This window comes from Protopterus annectens, chromosome 13.part0 (assembly GCF_019279795.1).
Source record: "Protopterus annectens isolate FY-2018-M chromosome 13.part0, PAN1.0, whole genome shotgun sequence".
Lineage (NCBI taxonomy): Eukaryota > Metazoa > Chordata > Ceratodontiformes > Protopteridae > Protopterus > Protopterus annectens.
In genome coordinates, this window is record NC_056747.1 from 185,084,624 (window position 1) to 185,110,901 (window position 26,278).

At 41.2% G+C, this 26,278-nt stretch overlaps 1 protein-coding gene across 1 annotated transcript in view; it reads right to left on the reverse strand.

The window, feature by feature from the left end:
• The window catches only part of RFX2 (regulatory factor X2), a gene marked incomplete at its 3' end in the record, with an annotated part of 743,615 nt that overhangs the window by 505,046 nt on the left and 212,291 nt on the right, over positions 1-26,278 (reverse strand). Inside the window, 1 exon segment of the mRNA XM_044090762.1 lies at positions 18,133-18,218. Within this exon segment, the coding sequence (XP_043946697.1) occupies positions 18,133-18,218 (86 nt within the window).

Below are 26,278 nucleotides of genomic sequence, written 5' to 3' on the forward strand. Positions count from 1 at the left end.
CTTTATCAGTAGTTGTCCTGGGTGTAAGAGGTCCTTGAAAGTTGTAAGGGCATTCTGCACTGCTAGCATTTCCTTTTGATTGATATGCAGATGCCTTTGATCTGTAGTCCATTTTCCCTGAATGCACTGTCCTGCCATGTGTGCTCCCCAGGCATAGTCCGATGCATCTGTTGTCATAGTTTGCCTGGCTGTGGGTAATGTAAAAGGCTGACCCTTGTTGAGGTGACATGCCTGTGCCCACCATAGAAACTCCTGTTGAAGGCAGGGAGTGAGTGGTATCATTGTTTCCAAACTTTGGCTGTGCTGAGTCCATATGCTTTTCAGGTACCATTGTAATTTCCTCATATGCAGTTTTGCAAATGGTATTAGTAGTATGCAAGATGCCATGAATCCCAAGGCCTGCAGAATTTTTCTTGAAGGGAGTTGGGTCTTTGTTGCCATTACTTTGAAGTACTGAGTCAGCTGTTGTTGCTTGTCTGGCGTGAAATAAGCCATCTGGGCCGTTGTATTCAAGCTGGCACCCAGGAATATTATGTTTTGTGAGGGCACTAGTTTTGATTTATTTTCGTTTACTGTGTACCTTCGGCAACTTAGAAGGTGTTTGCAAATGCCAGATGTTTTAAAATAATGTCCTTGCTTTCTGCTTGAATAAGGCCGTCATCCAGGTATGGGTATATTTGAATTCCTCTGTCTGCAGTATGCAATTACTGGTGCCAGGCATTTTGTGAAGACTGTGGGCGCAGCAGATAAGCCAAAGGGCAGTGCAGAGAATTGATAATGGGTTGAACCTGCAATGAAGCGGAGGTATCTTCTGCAATTTTGTCTGATAAGGACATGCAGGTATGCCTCCTTGAGATCCAACGTTACTAGCCAAGCCTTCTTGCCCAGCATGGGAAGAAGCTGCTGTAGTGTTAGCATCTTGAATTTTGGTACTTGCAGATAGGTGTTCAGAACTGAAAGATCCAGAACGGGTCTCCATGCTTTGTCCTTTCTGGGGACTATAAAGAGTCTTGAGTAAAAGCCTTGTCCTTGCTCCTGTGTAGGTACCTGTTGAATGGCTCTCATGTCCATGAGAGCTGCAATTTGTTTTTGTGCCTCTGCCCATTGATTTGGTGGCAGGTGTGGCATTCCTTTTATCCTTGGCAAGGTATGAAAGTGGAATCTGTATCCTTGTTATACAATGTTTAGGACCCATTTGACTTTTGCGATGATGTGCCATTTGTCTGCAAAAAGTGCTAATTTTCCTCCCAAGGGAGCTGCGAAGAGAGATTTGCTGTTTGTCTTCTGCTAGCTTGGGGCCTGTCTTCACCTCCTTTCTGGGTTGTGGCACCCCACTGGCGAGGTTTGTAAGGGCCTTGTGACTGACCTCTGCCCCTTAGGCATCTGTATTTGCCCCTCTGTGGTCTTTCAGAAGCTGGAAAGGACCATTTTTTTGTTGGCCAATTTCTGCTGAAACGAGGGGGGGGGGTTGTACCTGTAAGAAATCCTTCACCGTCTGCATAGACTTTGCCTTATCCTCCATTTTCTTTAAAACCTCTTCTGCTTTGACACCAAATAAGACCTCCTGCTGTAAAAGCGCATCCAATAATTTTGCTTTAACATGATCAGGTAGGGTTTGTTCTTTTAACCAAGCATGTCTGCGTATGACAGACCCAGTAACAGCTGCTCTTCAGGAAGCTTCCAATGAATCAAATCCACATTGTAAAGTATGTTTGCCCACCTGTTCAGCTGCATGCAACATATTCTGCATTTCTTTGAATTCAGCCTGTTCAGAATGTGTGCTCAGTTTTAGTTTTAATTGAGACATTAGGTATTGCTGATATTTCAGCATGTGGAACTGACAATTTAATGCTCTCATAGCCAGAGTAGCTGAGGTGTATATCTTCCTTCCCCATCTATCTAGGGCCCTGGAATCCCTTTCAGAGGGTACAGGATTTTTCGCCACAGAAGCTTTAGCCCCTCTGGGACCCTGGGAAATTGTTTCTGGGTCAGCCAGAGGGATTTTATAAAGGAATTTGGGTGTGTCAGGTACTCTGTGGTATCTGTCTGGTTTGGTTGGAGCAGGAGGTAGGGAGTCTGGATTTAGCCTAGACTCTAAGTAAACATCATCCACAATACGTAAAACTGGAGGGATAGCAAGTGGTCTGTGCTGGGGTAGTAAAAGAAACTCTCGGAGCCTTTTCTTAGAATCACAGTAGTCCTGGCATTCCCAGTGGAAATGTTCCCTCATGGTATGTAAAGTTTCCCCAAAGGAGTAGTCTTCAGGGGGAGATGCTGAGGGAATTGAGTCTTCAGCATCATAATCTTCATAAGGGGGAATAGTGTAATCCTGTTCCTCAAAAGAATCTGAGGAAATAGAAACCTGGTCAGAGGAAGCATAGTCCTCCCCTTGTCTACGCCTTTTATCAGGAGAGGGATGGGAAGGGCAGTACGCCTTTCAGGCAGAACCACTGGGCAATAACCTGCATAGACACCCGGGAGGTGGAGGGCCGGGATGGAGGCCGCCAGGAGGTGAGGTGGAGGGCATCCGAGATCAAAGGCTGAAGGGCCAGAAACTCTGTCTAACCCTCTTATTCTAGAGGAGAAGATGTCACTCCAGGAAGGGGATACATCAGAGTCAAGGACCCATCAGAGTCACCTCAATCAGCAGGTCCTCCTCTGATGCCCCAAAGCAGCCTTCGATCTGTCCTTCTAGAGTCCTCTTCCACAACATCTCCCGATCTCCCCGGGAGAGGGGAAATTCCCAATCTCTGGGATGAGGTAAATGGGGGAGACAGAGATGGAGGAGGGCTGGAGGGAGGAGAGAGAGAAGTGCAGAAGAGGAGCTACAGGAGGGACAGGAGGGAGCTATATGCAACAGTCTGCTGGAGATTTCAGGTGGCACTCACAATGAACCCTCCCCTCCAGGTCCCTGCTCCTCTCACCCCCCAGCCAGGTCTTCAGGACCACAGACGCGGGAAGGAACTCAAGCAGGGGAGCCTGCTCGGTGCCTCTCCGGCCCACCGGAGCCCGAGGCCAAGGCGAGGGGAGGACAAGGGGGAGGAGACCATGGACTCCCCCTCGAACTCAGGACCAGGGAGGTCCTTAGAAAGAGGCCATAGAGGGAAGAGGAAAAAGACAGAAAAAGAGGGACAGAAGGGGGTAGGAAAGGGACAAAGATAGGGCGAAGACCAACAGCAAGACTCCGTCACTCAGCTCTGCAGTACCTGAACGAGAGTGACTCAAGGAACGCCTGTTGAGACTGGACCAATAAGTCGTGGGTATTGGACTACGACTTAAGTTCTCTTAGTGCCACCTGTGTAAAGCGTAATAAGTTGACCCTGATCTCCTGATGGTCCTCCGATGGCCTGCTGGATGAGGAGGTCGGCCGCCGGGCTCCAAGGAGGAGAGTTTAACCCAAGGACCCGACGGCTTCCTCGGGAACCTTCCCCGGGTCGAACCGATGAAAACTTGAACACCTGTTCGAGCAGAACTTATCCAAGCCGACAGGTAGAGGCCGCATCGCCGCCCCGTATACATCGGCTCCAGCGGGCAGGTAACCAGATGCAGAACCGAGATAGCCACGTCGATCGGCCACACACACCGATGGGTCCTCGATGCCGGTCGCCCCCGGTCGCGGCCACAGAATTGGCACCGATAGCCAGAATCGGGCTTGCCGGTGCGAATCGCTCGCTAAAGAGCAATGTATCGGTCAGAACGAGTCGAGCCAGTCGAGCGGAGAGCGCGAGCCGCAGGCTTTGACAGCCTGGCCTTTGGTGACGACTTGGTCTTACCTTACCGGCCGGAGAGCCCGGAGAGCGAGGGCTTGCTAGCCCTCTTTGTACACTTTTTCTTTTCTTAGGACTCTCCCTGCTGAAAAATCTGGCTATACAGCACAGGGCAGGTGCAGGTGAAGAGGCCCCAGGCAGCAGAGGTGACAGACCTGTCAAGTACATCTTTCTGTCACAGACAGCAACACTTAAACTTCTTTCCCTTCTTTTTTTGATGGGAATTGGACACAACACAACACACACACACACACACAAGAATTTTAATATACCAAAAAAAAATAGTATAACTACACACACACACACACAACTGGGGGGGGGGATGGAGGATGAGATAAAGTAAAATAAAAACTAAAGACAAAAGAGACAACAGAACAAACAGAAAAATAAAAAAACTAAATAAAACTAACAATAAGGGTTTAAAAGGGTTAAAATTATTAAAAAAATTAATCAGGAGAGCCGGTAAAAGGAGGTAAAGGAAGCTTAAGGGCGGACGAGATCTGGGGTACTGTACTTACTTGCATCATGTGGGGGAGGGGCCGCCCGCCTGAGCAAAAGTAGGGACTCCGAGCAGAGCAAGTGCCGAGTTCAGGGGCAGGATCGTCGGCGAACTCCATCAAGCAAGAATGAAGGCGAGATTGACAACTTAACATCCCCTGATTAGGGAAATCAAATCTTCAGCCATCTTAAGCATCTGTTTCTTAGGCATGGGGCCTTGAACAAGAGACTGATGTACAGTCTTATTTGGTTTTAATGGAGTTTTTAGTTTAGCATAAGATTTAATAGGGAGTTTAGATGGTCTGAAGACACCTTCTGAAACCGAAGGAGTTTCTACTGCACCGGGATCACCCTCTGCTCCAGTGTCAGAAGGGCCTAATGAAGATGGATGCGATGGCCTAGTACACTCCACTTGAGAATCCAAAGCTGTCTGGGGTTCCATTTCTGTGGTCGTCAGGGGCTGCGTAGGTGCCTCACTGAAAACCGGAGAACCGGCGACAGGCCTGGCAGAGGCCTCCGAGTCTGGCTTGGTTCTAGGCTGCCTGTCCTTATCCTTGCGTTTTTTATGCATGCCGGTCATCGGCTGCTCTGACTGCATGATATAATTAAATTTCTTACCAAAGTAATACAGTGCAAAGTGAAAACGGCATTTGATAGTTCGTTTATTAAACTTAGCACAAAACCGACAATCTGTGATGTCATGCTCTGGGCCTCGGCAAGGAATACAATAAGAGTGGAAGTCTTTATGAGGTATTTGCTTCCCACAAGAAATGCAATTGTTAACTTTTTCTGACATCGGACTGAGGCAAGAAAAGGTTCCCCAATGGGGTACTTAGCTTTATTGAAGACTTCGGACTGAAATTCACTTCGAAAATCTCAGGTGTCTGCCGACCGGCACTTGCGAACTGCTTCTGCTTCAGGCACCACGCGGCAAGAAAGACTGAAGAAAATGACGTTGGATGCCTCTTGTATACCCCTGGCGCTCTGATGTCAGGGAGGAAGCGACAGCAACCGACGGCGGACCAAGACTTTTGAACTCAGGCCGACTGCGGGACCCCCTGATGGCAGGATAACCCAAGTGTGATGACTGTAGCAGGGTAAAGCGATGAACATCAATAAAAGTACAGATGAAAAATCCACACAGAGATAAGCGCTTTCGGGCTCCTGCCCTTCATCAGATAATTTGTGTATTTGGTATATTTAAATTTAAACTTAATGTAAGCCAATCACAATTCAGTATCGTACCCATCGATTCTTAAGGGCGGGTTTCATTGGTATGACCCCATTTAGCCCCGGATATCTATGGGCTGAAAGCTCTATTATCCATTTAGTTTCTTCATCCTCAGTGATGTTCTTTATATCACCTCCCCGGTGTTCAATATAATGTTCCATATTGACCTAAAAATAGTTATGCCCTTCATTGCTGGAAATGTGTCTGTATAATGCATTATGCTCATTCTTCGTTCTTGACCTCTGATGAGAGAGAAAGAACCTGAGGCGAGGGTTATGTTGAGAGCAATAGATAATGTTTCGGAAGGTTGCAATGGTGAGAAAAAAATAACAGCAACGTAACATCACTGAGGGCAGTAACAGAGAGAGATGTTACACTAGCAACCTCGGAAGCTGCAACTTCGATGCATTCAGTTACCAACGAGGACACCAGTACTGTGATATTAAAATATGGGGGTTAGACCCATGTCCCCGGTTGAGGAGAACAGTAATGTACTTTTTTTGCACAACTGCCAGCACCAGTAAAAAGGGCGAATGGAAATGCCCGCACAGCGAAACAAGGGGGCAAAGAGGAGAATTTCTCAGCGACTGGTGACTATTGTTTTTAATTTATCTAACCACATTCTTACTAAAGATGAACTTTATTTTTCAAATAAGGGTTTGACATTTGTGCCCAGCAGAGATAGTAACTTTAGCGAAATTATAATGGATATTATGTTATTTGATAGAAATGTTATGCTGAAAGGAACACAGCTGCATTGAAACAGCCTAGCTGTTTTGTTCCATTATTTAGTTCGACTATGCAGACATTTTATTATAGTCTGTGAACATGAGATCATGCTATACCTACAGGATGCTAACAGGAAGCTTCATAACTTAACTGTGCAACAAAGGCAAGTGCTCACAGCTTTGCAGAGGAATTCAGTTAATTATCAAACAAGCGGACAAAGGGGGAGCTGTGGTGGTGATGAACAGAAGCGTTTATCATACTAAGTTAGAAGAATTACTATCAGATACCACCACAATTGTCCAGATTTCACCTGCTATGCTTAATAGTTTAAGTAGGTTCAGGATAGACTGAAATACATGGAAGCCATAGGATTAATGGGTAAGGATTTACTAGAATTTCTATGGATAGAACATCCAACTATCCCTATATTCAAAGCCTTGCCTAAAATACACAAGGACCTACGTAACCCTCTCCTTAGACCCATAGTAACAGGAAGGGGATGGGTTACTGAAAATATCTCGATATGGTTGGAGTATACACCGAGACCCCACATTACAACAATGGAAGAGATACAGAACATTTTTTGGCCTCCCATAAGAAACATATTGATGAGGATGACAATGTAAGATACATCATGGTAACATTAGATGTTAAAAACATATTCACAGTTATAAGCAATGATTATGGGTTACAAGCTATTTCCAATTTATTGAGGGATTTGCACTTGATGCAAGGAGTGGAGCTGGAATTGCTGACCAACTTGTTGGCTTTTATTAGAATACAATGTGTTTCTTTGTGTGAAGAACACGTATAGACAGGTACAGGGGGTAGCCAAGGGTACCGCCTGTGCCAATACCTATGCGAATTTAGTCCTAGCCTTTTGGGAGCGACATTTTGTGCTGGGGTCATAGAATGTATGGAGAAGCAGAGTAGGTCTATACAGGCGCTTTGTGGATGACATTTTTATGTTGTGGAAGGGGGGTGTGAGAGTTGGAAAAGTTTGTACTCTATTTGGAATCGACATCTACATTTCTTAAGTTTTCAGTAAATTATTCTAGAATTATGCTAGATTTCCTAGATGTTAGGATAATACAGGACATAAAAGGCTTAAAAACCACTTTGTACAGGAAGGATTGCTGGAAGAACAGCATACTGACATATGACAGCATGCACCCTAGGTTTACATTTAGAAATATCATCATGGGTCAAATGGGGAGGGTATCTAGAATTTGTACAGAAGATGCTGACTTTGAGACTGCGGTACGTAACCTAGAAAATGTTTTTCTGAATGGGGATATAACAGATGAGATAGAGAAACTAACAAAATCTAAGTCTGATTATAGAAAAGATACAATGTGTCCGTGGATGAAAAAAAGCAGCAACAATAATCTGCCTAAACGAACTATTGCTAGAAAGAACAAGGTTAGATTATTGTTCACATATAGTAACATACATGGAATACGTGACATTATAAGGCACAAGTGGGGGATTTTGTTGACAGATGACAAGATGAGAGGAATAGTGGGTGAACGACTGAATTTTGGGTTCAGAAGAAATAGGAATTTAAAGGATATTTTAAGTCATGAAGGGAGTGAGCATCAACGGCAGTTAATATACAGAGAAGGGACAACATCTTGTGGCTCATGTAAAGCTTGTAGTTATATAAATAAAGGAATAGAGTTTACATATCCGATTACAGGTACGATTTATCATTTTGGTGCTAAAGCCAATTGTAGGACCAAAAACTGTTTATTTAGCTGTCAAGAGTGTTCATGCTATTATGTAGGTAAAACAAATTGTATGTTCAAGGTTAGAATTTTACAACACTTATCGGCCATAAGAACGAAGAATGAGGATAATGCCTTATACAGACACATTTCCAGCAATGAAGGGCATAACATTATTTTTAGGGCAATATGGAACATTAAATTGAACATTGGGGGTGATATAAAGAACATCACTGAGGTTGAAGAAACTAAATGGATAACAGAGCTTTCAGCCCATAGATATCTGGGACTAAATAAGGTCATACAATTAAACCCGCCCTTAAGAATCGGCGAGTGCAGTACTGAATTGTGATTGGCTTACATTAGTTTAAATTTAAAAATACCAAATACACAAATTATCTGATGAGGGGCAGGAGCCTGAAAGCACTGATCTCTGTGTGGATTTTTCATCTGTACTTTTATTGTTTTATATTGAGTAATTAAACAGTTCATTTTAGTGGTGGTCTGCTGCAGTTTTTTTCGTTTTCACTGTGGATTATTGGTGCTGAGCAGCTAGACCTTGAGTGCTATCTTCATACTATTTTGTTTTGTTCTTATGGAAAATCATATATGGAACTTTAATAGACAATGCTTCAGTTCTGAAACCCTTTTAGCAGAGGTGATAGCCACTAGAAATGCTGTTTTCCAAGACAAAAACTTAAGATCCGTGGTTGCTGCAGGTTCAAATGGCGGAGCGACCAAAGCTTGAAGAACCATAGTAAGGTCTCATGGGGGAACAGGATCTTTGACCAGAGGGCGTAATAGTAAAGTACCTTTAATAAAAGCTTTACACAGTCTGGAAGAGGCTAGAGAAGCAGAATTCTCACCCACTTGAAAATGAGAGATGGCAGGTAGTTGAACTTTGATAGCAGAAGAGCTTGCTCCTTGTTGAAAAATATTTGCTACAAAATCGAGAATAGCTTTAACAGGAGCCATGAAAGGGTCTAAACTCCTTTGAGAAGCCCAAAAGGAAAAACTTTTCCATTTGCTACAGTAAACCTTCCTGGTGGAAGACTTAATGAGCTGCCACCAGAATAGACCTGTCTGAAGAGAATAATCCAGGAGTCCTAGCAATTAGGGGAACTGGAGCAGCCAAGCCGTGAGCTTCAAACTGTCCAGGCTCAGATGAGGAACCTCCGAGGGGTGTGAAATAAGATCCTGAATGGGATCAAAGATCCAAGTTGGAGCCAAAAGATGAGACCAAAGGAAGGGAAACCATACCTGGAGAGGCCAAAAAGGGGCAATGAGGATCACTTTGCTCCCCAGTCAACAAGCTCTCTGTAGAAACCTCGGAATAAGAGGTACTGGAGAGTAAGCATACAGAAGACCAGGAAGCCAAGCATGGACTAGAGCATCTCTGGGGGACTCCCCCGGCTGGGGGTTCAGAGCGAAGAACTAGCTGCACTTCACATTGGAAGAAGATGCGAAGAGATCACAGCAAGGCTGACCCCACACCAGAAAGATCTGCTTCGCTACTGAAGGATTCAGAGACCACTCATAAGGCATCAGTATAGTCCGACTTAACCTGTCTGCTAGGATGTTGGACCATCTCAGAATGTGCGTTGCTATCAGAAAGCGACCGGTGGAGATCGCCCATTCCCAAACTCTCATAGCCTTGCGACAAAGGAGGTAAGATCTGGTCCCCCTGTTTGTTGACATACCAGGCCACCGACATGTTGTCCAATTGAATTACAATGGTTCCCAGAGGAAGAAAGGCATGAAGGGCCTGCAACACCAAAAGGACCACCCTCATCTCCAGAATATTTATATGCAAACTGGTCTTGATAGGGGACCACAGGCCTTGGACTGTCCTGCCCGAACAATGCCCCTTCCACCCAAGTTGGGAGGCATCTGTGGTCACTGTGGCTTGGACAGGGGCTGGAACAAAAGGTCGTCCCTCCAAAATTTCTGGAGAATACATCCACCAAAGAAGGGATGACCTGCAGACTTGACTGAGGTGTATTGGATGCGATAACAGAAGATCCAACAGGGACTATTGCACTGCTAGAGTCCACTGTAATACTCACGTGTGTAACAGGGCGCACGGAAGAAGCCTTATGGTCACTGCCATAGAACCTAGGCCCTCAAAACTGATTCTGCCGAGGGAAGGGAAGAACAGCAGATGAGGGAAACATGCATCCTTAGGCAGAGACCATTGCACTGCTAGAGTCCACTGTAGTACTCACATGTGTAACTCAGCGCACGGAAGAAGCGTTATGGTCACTGTCATAAAATCTAGGGCCCTCAAAACCGATTCTGCTGAGGGAAGGTGAGAATGGTAGATGAGGGAAACATGCATCCTTAAGTTTCAAACTCTCTCCGTGGTCAAGAAGATTTTGGACTGTAGTGCGTCTATCCGTGCCTCTATGTAGTCCATCACCTGGACAGGATTCAGAAGAGATTTGGATGCATTGACTGTAATCCCTAAGTGGAGTGCAAGCTTTAAGAAATAATCCCTGGTTTGGCAAAGTAGACGCTTGGTGGGAGCAGTGAGGAGCCAATCGTCCAGGTACGGGTAGACCTGAATCCCCTGAAGCCTCAGGTGAGCCACTACTACTGCCACTTTGGTGGCCACCCTAGGGGCTGTGGTGAGACCAAAGAGTAGGGCTCGAAATTGGCAATGATGGACTCCTAGCTGGAAGCGGAGGAACCTCCTGGAGCTTCTGTGCATCTTTAAGTGATAGTAGATATCACTGAGGTCTAACGAGCACATCCAGTCGCTCTTGCAGGTATGGCATGATAGACTGTAAGGTGACCATCCAGAACTTTTCTTTGGCAACTGACAGGTTCAAGGTAGATAGGACCAGAATGGGCCTCAAGTCCCCCATTTTCTTTGACACCAAAAATAACCTTTAGTAGATGCCAGATCTGGACTGATCTGGGGGGACAGTTCGATGGCTTGTTTCTCTAGCAGCCTAGAAATTTCCAGTACTGCTGCCTCTCTTTGCATGGGTGGTACATCCAGGAGGTGTTTGAGAGGTTTGGGAGGAACCACAAATGGGACTGAAAACCTCTGGATATAATCTGAAGCACACAGCGGTCTGATGTTACAGACTCCCATGCCACCAGGGGCAACTACAATCGACCCAGGACTGCCTCCAGAGTAGAGCAGTCGGGCAACCCCTCTTGTACAACAATCAATGACATATGAACACTGTTGTTAAGTACTGACCCTCTTCATAAGAGCTCAGATATTGCCAGTAAGAAACATGATTAGGATAAAGTAAAGGTAAGTGAGAAGTAATCCCAATGTTAGGATTTGTTGTTACAGTGACTCTCCACAAAGACATTCCTTCATTTCCCACTACCTATCATCCTATATAGGGTCACAGGGGAGTTGCAGCCTATTCTAGCACTCCATGTGCAAAAGGTACAGACTTCCAATCCCATCAAAGACCAAATATTACATTCAGAAGTTTAATTAATAGGACACTTAAATTAATATATAGTAACAGACTGTAATTTAACTATAGACTGAAATGCAATGGTGTATAACAACATAGTAATAATAAAGTGCAGTCTCAAAAGCAGCAGTTAAACTGGCCATTTTAAGTAACCAGACAGCCAAATCACATAGACCAAATGATTAAAACCAGTCAGTTATTTGAATATAAACATATTTCAGCAATTGCTCTATCTCTTTATGTAAACGCTGAAGGGCATGAAGTCCTGCTCAAGTGATGGGTTCTATGAAATCATACTAGAAAAGGCCATAAATACCCGTTATTAACATTCCAAAGAAGCAGTCAATATAAAAAAAGTATAGCTGTGTAAGTTGAAGTTGCCTTAAGAGTAGATGTTCAAATGATTCCTGCTACAGTAGCCTTAAGTATATGAGTTATAACCTGCTAAGGATGTAAAGGTCAGCCAGCTTCCAAAGCTTCAGGGCACCTTTCACACTCCCAAACTGTCAAGCAACTCAAGCTGAACTGACAAAGACAAGTTTCGAGGCAAAGATGATTCAGAGTTTTCTTGCTAAGAAGAAAGAGGGAGGCTGAGACATGAAAATACTATGTTAGGAAAAACAAAAGTTAAATGTCCACACACTGGCATTAAAAAACATACCAAAAACAAGTGGGATAGAGGGGGGAACGGCTATTGCAGCTGCAATCATTTGAATGTCTACTGTTATGATAAATTCAATTACACAATTGTACTATGTTCCTCACCATGTCTATCACTGCAGTAGCCTTAGCTATAAGGGTAGCTAACTACATTTGGGTCTTGGAAGGAGAAGAGTCCAGAAACCCTTGGAGAATTTGATCTGGCCCTAGAAAATGAATAAAAATTATAGTACTTTGTAAAGGTATGTACAAAGGGCCAAGTAGCAGCTTCTAGAATATTTCTAGAGTCCAACCCTTTCCAAAAAGCCATAGGTGAGGCCAAAGCCCTGGTAGAGTGGGTCTTGACCATGCTTGGAACACATTTATTATGGTGAGTATAATAAAAGGTAATAGCCGTAGACGAGCATTTAAATATAGTCTATTTAGACACAGGTTGTCCCATCTTCTTACTCTCACAAGAAATGGACAATTGATCTGAAGATCTGAAAGATTTAGTTCCATCAAGACGGTACTCAAGTTGTCTGCAGACATCCAAGGTATGGAATATCATTTTTAACTCATTTTTTGGTTCAAGTAAAGAAAACAGGGAGATGGATAGTTTGGCTTAAGGTAAACCTGGATATCACTTTATGGATAAAAGAAAGCTTAATTCTCAAAGAAACCCTGTCCATATGGAAAATGAGATGGAATTAACTCACCATAACAGCTTGCAACTCATACACCCTTCTTGCAGAGGTCAGAGCAATCAGTAAAACTGTTTCCCATGTAAAGAACCTCAAGTCAGCTAGATAAGCTGGTTCAACTGGAGCAAGTGTTATCTTCTCTAACTCAAAATTAAGATCCCAAAAAGGAGCTAGCAGTTTACTTGGAGGTCTGTTATGCTAAATCCTTTTAAGAGCATTTTGACGTAAGACTGCCTTGAAAAAGGAGACTTCTTCAGCAGATGTGCTGAAATTGCTGATAAATGAACCTTGATAAAAGAATACGCAAGGACAATGGGTAGTAGCTCACACAAATACTGTAAAACCAGAGAACAACTAGCCCTGAAAGGGTGCTGGTTATGTTACTGGCACCAACTAGAAAACCTTTATCATTTGCTAATATATGACTTTCTAGTAGTAAGCTTTCTTGCCTCCATTAGTACTTGGTGCACGTCCTCAGTAAACAAGTGCATAAAAGCAATTAAGACCTTATCCTCCAGGCAGTCAGTAGAAGATGATTATCGGGGTCTATCGAACACCCCTGTTCTTGTGTGTGCAGATCCAGTTTTTGATGAAGCTTATGGTAATTGCTCCTGGGCATTTCTGAAAGAAGGGAGATTGACTGCTGCCTGGGCCAGGAGGGAGTCACCACAATGATCTTGGGGGGGGTTCCCTTCAGAGTCTTCAGGAGTACCCTGTATATTAGTGGAAAGGGTGAAAAAAGCATACAGAAACATTCCTGTTCACAAAAAAAAAAAAAGGCATCTGGCCCCCAGGCCTTCTTGCATAGAGTCCTGCAACTGAATCTTGCCAGCTGACTGTTCAAAGAGGAAACAAAAAGGACTGTTGGAGGAACTCCCCACAGATGTATCAAATCTTTGAAGACCCCCTGATCTAGTTTCCATTTGTGAGTGTCTGTCCCGATCCTGTTGAGCTGGTCTGCCACACAATTTTGCTCTGAAGTAATATAGGATGCCTGCAGAGAAAACAATCTGTCGTGAAGCTATATCCCAAGCTAAAATGGTTAGTCTGCAAAAGGGGTATGACCTGGTTCCCCCTTGCTTGCTTGTTGATGTACCACATGACAGTTATTTTGTCTGAAAACAACTGAAAAGGTCCCTTGGACCAAAGATGGCTAAGAGAGCTGAGAGTCTTGAACAGGGCAAGCATCTCATAGACATTTATGTGCTTGCATTTCTGCTTGGTGTCCCACATCCCCTGCACTTTTATTCCTCCTGAAACTGCTCCCTAGGTGAAGTCCAAAGCATCTGTGGTGACTGCCTTTAATGCAGGGAAGGAGAAGGGAAGACCCAAGGGAAGATTTATGTACATCTGTTGCCACCACCAAAAGATCTCTTTTCTGACAAGCCCCAGCACTGGGATTTGAAAAAAATAGAGGGTGTTGATGCTAGGACCACAGAGATTTCAGATACCACTGTCACTGTATACTTTTAATCTGGAGTCCTGCCAGAAGTATCGTGAGAATTATAGATGGCATGAGATCCAAAATCTTGAGGTATTCCCTCACAGTGACTGAAGTCTAAGTGAAAAACCTCAAAAATAGATCTAAATAAAGATTTTTTTTTCCTGTGGAAGAGAAGCTCTATGAACTGAGCTGTCTAGTGGACATCCCAGAAAAATAATCCTATGTGAGGGAGTCAAGAAAGACTTTTGAATGTTCTCTTGGAATCCCAGTTTGTACAAGAGATTTCACACCTGAGATTCTTGACATCTTGCTTATCTTTTCAGAATCTTTTTCAAGTTGTCTAAATATAAAAAAAATGGTTATCATGTAGCCTGCAATGAGCTGTAACTGGAGATAAACACTTTCTGAACATTCCTGGTGAAGTGGATAGTCCAAAGGATAAGAGAGAGAACTGATACTCTTGCTTGAGGTTTTGTGTGTCAGGATCACATCTGAAGTCTGGATGAACAGGTGGAAACAAAGAGTGTCTGATCTGGGGGAAGAGGAATGCCCCCTCCCCCCCGTAACATTGATGAAGGATTTCAGATCCCATTTGTCTGAAACAATCTGTTGCCAAAAAGAAAAATGGAGATGTAGTCTTTATGAAAGTAAAAGGGGTCAGGGTGGGAGGGTGTCACAAAGTCTCTTGGTTACCCCGACCCACTGGATTGTCCATGGATTTGGGAGGTTTGAGACTTTGGAACCCCCTTGCCATTTCTTCTTAAATGTTTAGCTAAATTTTTGAGATTGTTTAATCTGTTTTTGCCAAAACTGAATAAGGAGATGGAAAATACCTTGGACAATTTTGAAAAGGCGGCTATAAAATTTTAAGTGATCACCTGGATCAGCTTACCCCTTTCAACACACTTTTGATCACCTCTGTAGCAGAAGGGCCAAACACGATCTCTATCCAAGGGAGAATTTACACTCTAATTTTCATCATCTGGGATGTTCTAACATATGAGCCTTACAATTCAAAATTATGAAAATCAAATTTGCAGAAGTATACACGTTTTCCATTCTATCAATAATTCCCCCATCCTTATGAGAAAGAATACAGCTGGAATTAGCTAAATGCTTAGCAGCTGTGGGATCAACTAAAGTTATGGCTGCTGGGTCATATTTGGGAATAATGTATAAAATTCACTGAAACTTTTTACATCCTATGTGCCTTTTTTAGGGGCAGCTGAATGACTATCAGGAAAACTGCAGGCAGTAACACATGGATTCTCTAAAACAGATAGAACAGGAGGAATGGGTGTGGGTTCTGGAAAATCCATCTGTAACAACTTGTACTATTTTCTGAGAGACTGAGAAACCTCAGAGTTCTCTCACTGAAAGCACTGGCACATTCTAGCAATAGTCTCACTAGAAGAAAACCCCGTATGGGGAGAATCAGGCACTTAGCTCTCCTGTGTTTCAATCAGAAATCTGAGGGGGAAAAAATGTACCTCTTCAGGAAAAAAGGAATCCCTCCTTTTACCAAAAACTGCTTTATCAGAAGGAGGAGGAGTTCTTCTTTTGGCTTTTCCTGGTTAGGGGTTGCCACAGCGGAACTCCGGTCCACTAATGATTGGCAGTAGATTTTTACGGTGCCAAGGTGCCAGCCCAATGCCCAACCTTCAACGAAGGCACGCCCATTCACGCATGTCTTTCGAACGCCACTCGACCACGGGGAGGACATGCAGACTCCACACAGGTGCTCCAGCAGAGAATCGAATGGGAGAACCGCTTGCTGTGAGGTGACAACGCTACCGCTTGCTTTATCAGAAGGAGTAATAGCCTGAATTAAACCCCGAGCCAGATCTAGTAAACTACTCCTATCCAAATTAATTTCAGAAGTAGACACATGCTTGATTTTTTGTTTCTTTTTGACAGGAAAAATGGAACTGACTGTGTGACTAAAGACAGGAAAGATGGAGCCAACTGTGTGACTAATGGCAAGAGCTGCTTCGCCAGGGATAGACACAACATTCTGACAAAACAGGGAAACCTTCCCTGTTCACTTTCCCAGGACTAAAAACTGTGGCTCTACCTTGTCCACTGGAGGGACTCCAACAGCCACAGAGGATGTGGATAACCCCTGGTCCATAGTGGTTGTAGGTGCTACACCCAGAGAGATCCACAGGTAAAAAATTAGTGGTCAGAGGTATAATAAATGGGTACAGCAGAGACACCCAACTGTAGCTGAGGCAAATTGCTAATTTGCTGTGGTGGCAAAGGCTGCTTACTTTTCCTTGTTGTGGCTAGAAGAAGGGTCAAAAGTGAGACTGGCAGTATGTTCCATAAGCCAAAAATGGTGTCTCTTTCCTAGGAAAGATAAGTGGCAATTGCCAGTAAGACTACTTGTCAGTAAAAGTTACTTTTTTTGGACATAAAAAAACACAACAAAAGGCACTGTACAACATTATGCCAGCCTCAAAAAGGAAAAAATAAACAATTTCTCCACAGAAAATAGTTTGTTCATTAGTTTGCACTACTTTTAAACTGACAAAAAGAGAGAGTGCTCCATTTAAAAGTACATTACAGTCTCTAGGTAGCCCATTAAAACAAAACACTCCTAGCTTTAAAACAGCTTTCCTGAAGAGGAAAATAATAATACATCATAAAGTTAAGAAATGGACATTTTCCCCCAAAGGGAACTTATCTGCCCAGCAAAGGAAAGCACAAGCTGACCATCGATCCTCAAAAGCCTCAAACCACTGAAGGGCTTCGAGCCCAAACCTGTCTTTTAGTCAACTTAGCTTGTGCTGGTTTACAGTTTGGGCACGTGGAAGATGCCCTGAAGCTTTGGAAGCTGGCCAGCTATTACATCCATGGCAGAATATAGCCTGTACAGCTAAAGCTACTGTAGCAGTGATCAACATGATGGACATCTTACAAAACCAGCAGGCTCCTGCATAAACAGACTATGCAGGGGTGGACTCCATTACTTCTAAAAGGAGAGTGGATGAAAAGAACTCCACAAAGAAGTATTTTCCACTAGATACCATTGTGGCAACAGTGAGAAGAAAATCAAATAAAACATTTCTATGCTCAGCACCCTTCCAAACTGATGTGAACACTAGGAATCCTGCTAGAGCACAATCTGGTCAGGCAGAATACCTACAACCGACATGGAAAAAAAATTCAGTAGCTTAATGAACCCATTTAAGATCATATACCAAAGAATAAGGCAACAAGATGTCTATACTGATGACTCAAAAGTGGTTGTTAAAATAGCAGACAGTGGAGGTATAATAAACTGAGAAATCAGAAGCTTAATGCATAATGAAAACAGGCTGACATGATCTGAAATAAATACAAAAATGCTAATAAAATAAGTCAAGATGCGATAACAGAATTGCAATAGAAGGCAAAACAAACAATCTGACCACACATGGTACTTTAAATACACAAGGAGGTGCAGAAAAACGTATTGCTCCAATGTAACTGATACTCGATCCCACACATTAAAGCAGGGCAAAGTCAATTTAAATACTTATACCACAAATACTTTGTGTATAAGAATTTTATGGCAGACAGAACTAATAAAAGTTACAAAAAATAACAAATGAAGCTGCCACAATCATAACAGACAAATTAGATGGGAATTCTATAGCACTCTGCATACGAATGTCAGCTAGTCACAGTCGCATCTTAAAGTCACACTGACGTTTTTAACACAAAGTGGCAAAATCTTCCAGTAAACAGCAGTTTCAATTACGATAGAAAAAGCCACTAATTAAATGTGGATTGTTATGGCTGCTGAGACATTAGTAAAGTTATACAGTCGTTTCATTTTATATATGTATAATGTATTGTAAAGTCTGTAATAAATCAGGAGAGAACATGAAACACAAATTAAGAGCTGCAGTAGCACATACAGCCCATGACGTAATGTCTCACAGGCCAATATTAAAGGGTCTTACATTGCTCCATTGGTGTAGACTGGCTCCCCCTCCACGTACTGAACTTGAGTGGGATACACATGCTGCACAGCCGGCACTGCCTGTACCTGAAAGAGAACATCAAACTAAGTGAGTGATAAAGTTCAACACTTCTGTCATGCAAAAGTGGACATTAGTGGAAAAGTGTGTTTTCCAAGGCCATCATGCATTCTTCATTTAACCCTTGTACAAACCCATAACAGAAAGTTTAACACAAAGCCTCTGCCCAGAAAGAAATCAGTTAACCTACCATAAACAGTGGATGCTCAGATAGATCACTTATGCAGTATACATAATTATGTGGTATGTATCCTGCCAAGGATGTCAGACACCCACTCTTTCTTTATAGTTATGGGCTCCTTCATGCACCAGATCTCCTCCTGAGTACATGCTGGTATAGGTGTGCAAAGAAGACCAGGTAGCTGCCTCTAGAAATCTAACCTTTTCCAAAAATCTCCAGAAATAGACACACCTCTGATAAAGACGGTTTTAAAATTTTTTTTTTTTTTGGGGGGGGGGGGGTGATTTTACCATGTTGAGAGTAACAATGAATAGCCTGAGACAGGCACCTGGAAATTATTTGTTTTGATACAGGCTTTTCCTTTCTTTTTGTTATCAAGGGAAACAAAAAGTTAGATTTCCTAAAATCTTCAGTTCTCCCCAGGTAAAACCTCAGCTTTCTGTGGAAGTATAAAGTATGAAGGATTCCTTTGCCTGTTTTGGGGTTGATGAAAGAACACAGGGAAATTAATGGTCTGTTTTAAATTAAATTCAGAAACAATAAGATTCTCCTGTCTATAGAAAATCAAAAAGGGTTGCATAGACATTATGGCCTTTAATTCTGATACCCAGCTAGCTGAACTCAGAATAATGATCAAACCAGTTTTCCATGTAAAAAAAACTATACCTTGTCCTTTGATACCTCATCTGTATGGTATCCCAAAAATACATAAGTCTATGGATAACCCACCAATGAGACCTATTGTCTCAGATGGAGATGGATTACAGAACCGGTTTCAGTTTACTTGCACAAACAGTTACAACCACATCTACTTAATTGTAATACCATCCTGAAAGATACACATGATTTGTTATCTAAGCTACAGCAATGGTATACTAGAAATGAGTCTGATATAAAAACTAAAAGACATTATTTAGTTAGCTTGGATATCGTACCCTTATTTACCGTCATTCCTAATGATGCCGGACTTGAGCTTCTGAGGGAATATTTAATAACACAACCTAACCCTGATTTCAAATCCATTGACAACATTTGCTGTCTTATGGGTGTTGTTTTGAAAAATAATATTTTTATGTTTAACGAAACTTTATATTTACAGTTAACAGGAATAGCTATGGGTACCTCAGTGGCTAACACATACGCTAACCTAGTCCTTTACCAATGGGAACATAAACATCTGTATAGTAATAGGAATCTTTCTACCTATATTAGTTTTTATCAAAGATTTGTTGATGACTGTTTAATTGTTTGGAATGGTACACTTCATGATCTGGATGTTTTTGTTGACTATTTGAACTCCACAACTGATTATTTGAAATTTAAAATGCAAGTTTCTGAAAATACTATGTATTACTTAGATGTAAAAATCCAGCTGAAAGATGGAATTCTTAATACTTCTGTATATAAGAAGGAAGTTAGCTGTTGTAAATATTTACATTACAGTAGTATGCACACTCCACATATTTTCAAAAGTGTGGTAAAATCACAATTTATTAGGACAAGTAGGCTCAACACAGATGATGATGTATTCAAGTTACAACTGGATGATTTGATAGTCGAATTTACTTCGAGTGGTTATGATGCCCACCTAATTAATAAGTCAAGAATTTATATTTTAGAGGCTAGGAAGACTTATTTGAAACCTATCAGCTTTAATCAAGGGCAGGATATTTCGTTAACTACATCCCAGAAAAATAATAATAGCAATAAAGAGATGACTTCAGTTAGATATATGACCACTTTTAATAAAAGAAGTCACCTGGTTAAACAAATTATCTCAAGAAATTGGATAATTTTATTAGCTTCAGATGAAATGAAAGCTATTGTAGGTGATAAACCATGCTTCTCTTATAGAAATATGAAGACTATCAAAAGCTTATTGTGTTATAAAGATTTTTATAAACCTAAGCCTATGACGTTGGCTATTAAGCATGGAACTTTTCAATGTTTTAACTGTATTGCTTGTGCACAGATGTTTGGTAATGGTAGTGATATTTTCACACACCCTAGCACTGGTCAAGTATTCAATTTTAAAATTTCAGCTACTTGTAACACTTCAGGTGTTATTTATTTGGCTACATGTAAATCCTGCACTTCGTTCTATGTAGGAAAAACTATTAAGTAAGCTGAAAGATCGTGTTATTGATCATAATTCAGAAATCAGACGGTGTTGTGAAAATAATGCACTATATAAGCATATCAATATTCATGGCTCTGAACATTCTTTTAAGTTTAGAGTTATTGATTTTAATTGTCCTAGTGCCAGAGGTGGAGATTTGAATAATCGCCTTGAGACTAAGGAATTTGAATGGATTTTAAGACTAGCTGCTGATTCATATCCAGGAATTAACAGCAAAGTTAGTTTAAAACCAATTTTAACTAGATTACGTAATATTATTAATTGATTTTTTTAAAGTTTTATTATGCTGTTTGCACTTTAAGACTTGTTCGTCACATGATTCTTGGCTGCTAATCATGTGACTTCTAGACCTGTATATAAGCTTCTAGTATGCAGACTTGATTGTATTAGTATTGAAGAAGGGTTCTGCCCGAAAGCTTTGCTTTGTTATTAAAGGTGGTTTTTCCTACAAGTTTGTGTTACTTGCTCCACGTTTTGCAGCTGTTTTTTTGAAGTATAAAGTATGACGGATTCCTTTGCCTGTTTTGGGGTTGATGAAAGAACACAGGGAAATTAATGGTCTGTTTTAAATTAAATTCAGAAACAATAAGATTCTCCTGTCTATAGAAAATCAAAAAGGGTTGCATAGACATTATGGCCTTTAATTCTGATACCCAGCTAGCTGAACTCAGAATAATGATCAAACCAGTTTTCCATGTAAAAAAAACTGGCTGCATGTTCAAAAGGGAAGAGAGTTTACTCCTCCAATACAAAAATTAAGATCTCAAGGAGGTGACACTTGTTTTTTTATGTATGAGATCACCTAAAAACACTTTCAAAAATTGTTTGACTTGAAAAAAAGGAAGCAAGTGGGAAATACAAATAAAGACCAGCAGAAACAGCCCATAATGTTACCTTTACATAAGTGTATACTAGGCCTGAGTTAAGAAATTCACACAGGTACTACGAAACCATAGCAGCCCCACTGGAGATGGATCTTCTGTTTTATGGCACAAAGTAGAAAATCTTTTCCATTTGGCTAAGTATGATTTGCTAATCCTTTAACACCCTATTGCACTTCCTCAAAAAAGGAGCCTAAATGGGATCAAAACTTTATCATCCATACTGTGATGCCCCACCACTGGCCCAGTAATCAAGGAGCCTCAATCCTTAAAATGGCAACAGTTGGGGATGTACACACAGGGAGGATGACAAGTACACACACAATAAAGTGCAATTTCCCTTAAGAGACCACAGTCAGTCTGGGGCTGGTTTCTCCCTTTTTCTCCAGATCCCCAATAAGACTCCCCACCAGCACAGCTATAGGGTTGAGATCTCAGGTGAGTGGCCAAGCCAAGACCTCCAGCACCCTCTCTGTCCAGCCAGTGCTTCGTGTCCCTGCCCAAGTAGCTGACACACACACACACACACACACACACACACACACACACACCTGGGAAAGGCTGGCACAGGTTTACTAGCTATGCCACCTTCTGCCCAGACTACAAGGTAGATTTCACTGCCACTATCCACTACTTATTAGCTACTTTAAGGCCCTTAGCAAAGGGTGTCCAATCTTATTGTGTAATGTTACTATTAATCCAAATGGTAGTTTGACCAAGAGCAAGGCTATTTGGAGTGGCCTGCAGTGTGTCACCAAATAGATATGCAAGTACTACAACAGCTTAAATATCTCTAGACCGACCAGCCACAAGAGAAATCTTTAAATACATTTAGTAATAAATAAAAGAACAAGAAAATACTTGGTAAACAATCACAGTTACTCCAGAGTTCAAAATCACAGGAAGTATTTAAAAGAACATTGCAGGACAGTCTGAAAAACATCTAAATTAAGCCAGCTATATTCATGACTATATCTAAAATAAATCACTGAATCCTAGACTTACTTACTCATAGCAAGGCAAGACAGATGTGGTGAGTGGGCTTTCCAGCTGATGATGTCAGGTCAAAGACAAATGAAGAATACTATCCCCCTCTCAGGGAGTTCTTAAATTAATATCTCAAATACTGCTGCTGGGATACTTGCAGCATGACATCACTTCTTGTCATCTGACTATCACAGGTGAAACCCCCCACTGCAGTTGTAGCTTTTAGCATCTCCCTATGAAAATAAGATGTTTGCAGCTGCTGGAAGACATAAAACACTTGCAATATAATGCAGGAGGCTCCCTCATTTTAGACATTCTGTCTTCTTGTTGCATTGAAACAATCTTTTATGGCGCAGTTATAATTTAATTTCAACTAGTTTCCTGAAGTTTTGCAAGTTAACCCTCTATGTCCCAGTTTCCACTACTGAAATATGTATATTTAATTTACACAGTTACAATAATGTATGTACATTTATGTTCCCTTCCAGTAGGGTACACTGTGGACACATCTCTAAGCTGAGTACTCTACAACATATCTCTTCAGCACACATCTGTATAAACCATCCTATATGACATACAGTTCTAATACATTTGTAACACAAGCATATGAATCATGTTGATATTCACAAGTGACATTTGATTATTTACAAAATTCCTGCTAGCTGGGCTGACAATATTTTCTTTTGGACACTATCAGATTGAGACTTTGAATGTTAGGCTGGATAGGGGATCTGTGAGGAGGTTTTTGAACAAAATGCTGTCTGGGTCAAATGGGAGTTACCAGAAGCAGCTTTGGCAAGTCTACCTTGATTTTCAGAAGAGCTTCTAACAGAGAAAAAGAGGAGAAAAGCATACATCGTTCCTGTCCATGGGAAAGAAAATGCATCTGTTTGCCATTTTGTTTTGGCAAAGAGTTTTAAAAAAGAGCTGTTTTTATTGTCTGTTGAGATAGAAGGCAAACAGAACCATTCTGGAGTCCCCCATAGGTGGACAGTCTCCAGGAAATTCTCTGGGTGTAGCATCCAGTTGTGAGAGTCTATCCTGGATCTTCTCAAAGTGTCTGCTATTGTATTCTACTCTACTCTGACAGAACATATGTGGCTGGCAGAGTGGCAATCTCTACTAACCTGCAAAAGGGCCATGACCTTGCTACCCCACTTGTTTACATACCACATCACCATGGTGTTGTCTTTTATCACAAACAGGGTTCCAGGAGTCCACAGCTGATTTAGAGTTTGTTTTTTTTTTCGTTAAAGAAATATCTTTATTAAACTATTATATATGACATAGATAATCTTACATTTATATAAATGAAAAACCATACTGACAATCTCAGTTGCAAACATTATACATTACAAACCATGCTGACACAACTGTAGCTGCAAACATTATACATCACTTAATATATCCAGTCATTTTCAGTCAGCCATAACATAGCTCATTCAACTCTTGCCTTCTTTTAAACCTTGTTCCTCTTCTGCACGTATTGATCCCATACTTCTCATTTTTTTCCTTTGAAATTTGCTCCAACCCTTTTCTAAAGGGCCTAATTCCAGTTGTTTTATCTCAGTTGCTATCTTCTCTACTTCTAGTAAAGTTGAATAGCAAAGAGAACGAAAATGGCTACTCTCCTGCAGGCAAATGCTGCGCTGTAAATAACACAGAATGTAAAAATTAAAACGGACAGTTCAGCAACAGCAACCATGCGGGTTCCAACACAATATAATCAAACAGCTCGTACTTTTACGAATAAACACTTCAAAGCGTAAAAAACAACAAATTGATTTTATTAGTGCACTCAGTCGGTAAGCGCTTTCACAAATTTGCTTCATCAGACCATCAAGTGGACTGAGTACAGAGATTATTTAAAAACAAAACAACCAATCACAAAAAGAAACATCATATCCTTAGTTTTTAATATGATTTACAATTGTAATGTTGTTTAAGGATATGACGTTTCTTTTTGTGATTGGTTGTTTTGTTTTTAAATAATCTATGTACTCAGTCCACTTGATGGTCTGATGAAGCAAATATGTGAAAGCGCTTGCCGACTGAGTGCACTAATAAAATCGATTTGTTGTTTTTACACTTTGAAGTGTTTATTCGTAAAAGTACGAGCTGTTTGATTATACTGTGTTGGAACCCGCATGGCTGCTGTTGCCGAACTGTTCGTTTTGATTTCTAGTAAAGTTGGTTTAGAATTAGATTTCTATTTTCTAGTAATTGGTTTTTTGGCAGCCATCATAATTAGACTCAAGAAGGTCTTACTATGTTCTAGGCAATTCCGATTCTGCACCATAGCTCAAAAAAATCCTTAGTTACACCAATTTGCTCACCCAGCATCTCCAATGGAGCAATCTGGAGGGAATCTTTAAAGTCTGCCAACTCATTAAACTCCCAGAAAATATGTTCCCAGTTACCTTTTTCTTCCCCATCACACCTCCAACATTTGCTGTCTACCCGAGGAAAAACATTTTGGAGTCTACTTGGGGTATAAAAATACCTATGCAAACACTTCCAAGCAACTATCCTACAACTTCTAGACTTTGTTGCACATTTGGAAGACATACATACATCCCATCATTGTGTCTTTGTGAATTACTTTTCCCATCTCTTCCCAATCCTTTCTAACCTCCTCTGATTGACTCATATTTACCATGCAATATTTTATATGCTGTACTAATCATTCCTTTCTTAACAGCAACTTTTGTTCTAGATTCTACTAAAAACTCTAGAAATCACAGAGTTACAGTACGGAACTCACTGTGGCAAATATAGTTGTTAAACCTTTAATAAACAAATGAAAATTTTAAAGATAAGCATTTCATTTCTTGAATCACAAACTTCTTCAGGTAAACCATTGCTAGCATTCAAGTTAAATACCCCAACAAAGTTAAAAATAAACAATTAAAAAATCCTACGACTACCAAGCCCCCAGAGAGTCTAAATCATTCTTAGAGACATTGCACAAGTCTCTTAAACCAATCCACAAACCTACATAAGCAAGTGTAAAAATCCATGCCACAATTTTTTGATTTTTAGTTGGTTTGTTTGTTCATCTTCTCATCCTACTAAAGCCTCTACCAGTTCTGGTCTTTTGTTTAGGACCCCCTATTTCCCTTTGCTATACTCCAATATTAATCCTTGATAAGAAAGGCAAACTCTAACCTCAGTCCAAATGGATTCTTGGCATATTCCAATTCTATTACATTTCCCTCTCTAGTTATTTGTTCCCAGTACCTTGGTTCCTTTGCCAGCTTTCTCCAATAAATTCCAGCCCCCTCTTGCCTACTGTCTGTATCCCTATTTGCAGTCAACCATATTCGCAGAGTCTCCTTTCGCCATTTCCATGTTGGCATAGTTCTTAGAATACTTTCTGCTTATATATTAATATAATATTCTGTATAATCATTGTTATTCTCCTTAAAGGTCTGCAGCCAAAATCCCAGCTTCTTGTTTCTCGGACTTCCCCCATTTCATCAGCATCTCTTTTCAATTTGAATTATAGTTTTCTGCTTGTGTTATGTATAGGAGCCTTTACAGTATTGCACTGAAATACCCCTTCAAATCTGGTATTCCCAAATCCACCCTGTTTTGTTGGAAGAATAAGCTTATCCCACTTGACTCTTGCTGTCTTTCCCTCCCAGGTAAAATCCTTCAGCTCTTTACTAATAGCTACACACAATGTCTCCTCATGTTGATAAAAATTGTCCAACCAGTGTATAAGACTAAAGGGATTAAAAAACATTTTAACTGCTTGTATCTTACTATCGATATTCAAGTAACAGAGGTTCCATTTTCTCAGTTTTTGTTTTATCATTTGTCAAGTCTCTTCCCACATATTCTTAGCTGCCACACTGAAATCACTTTTTAATCCAT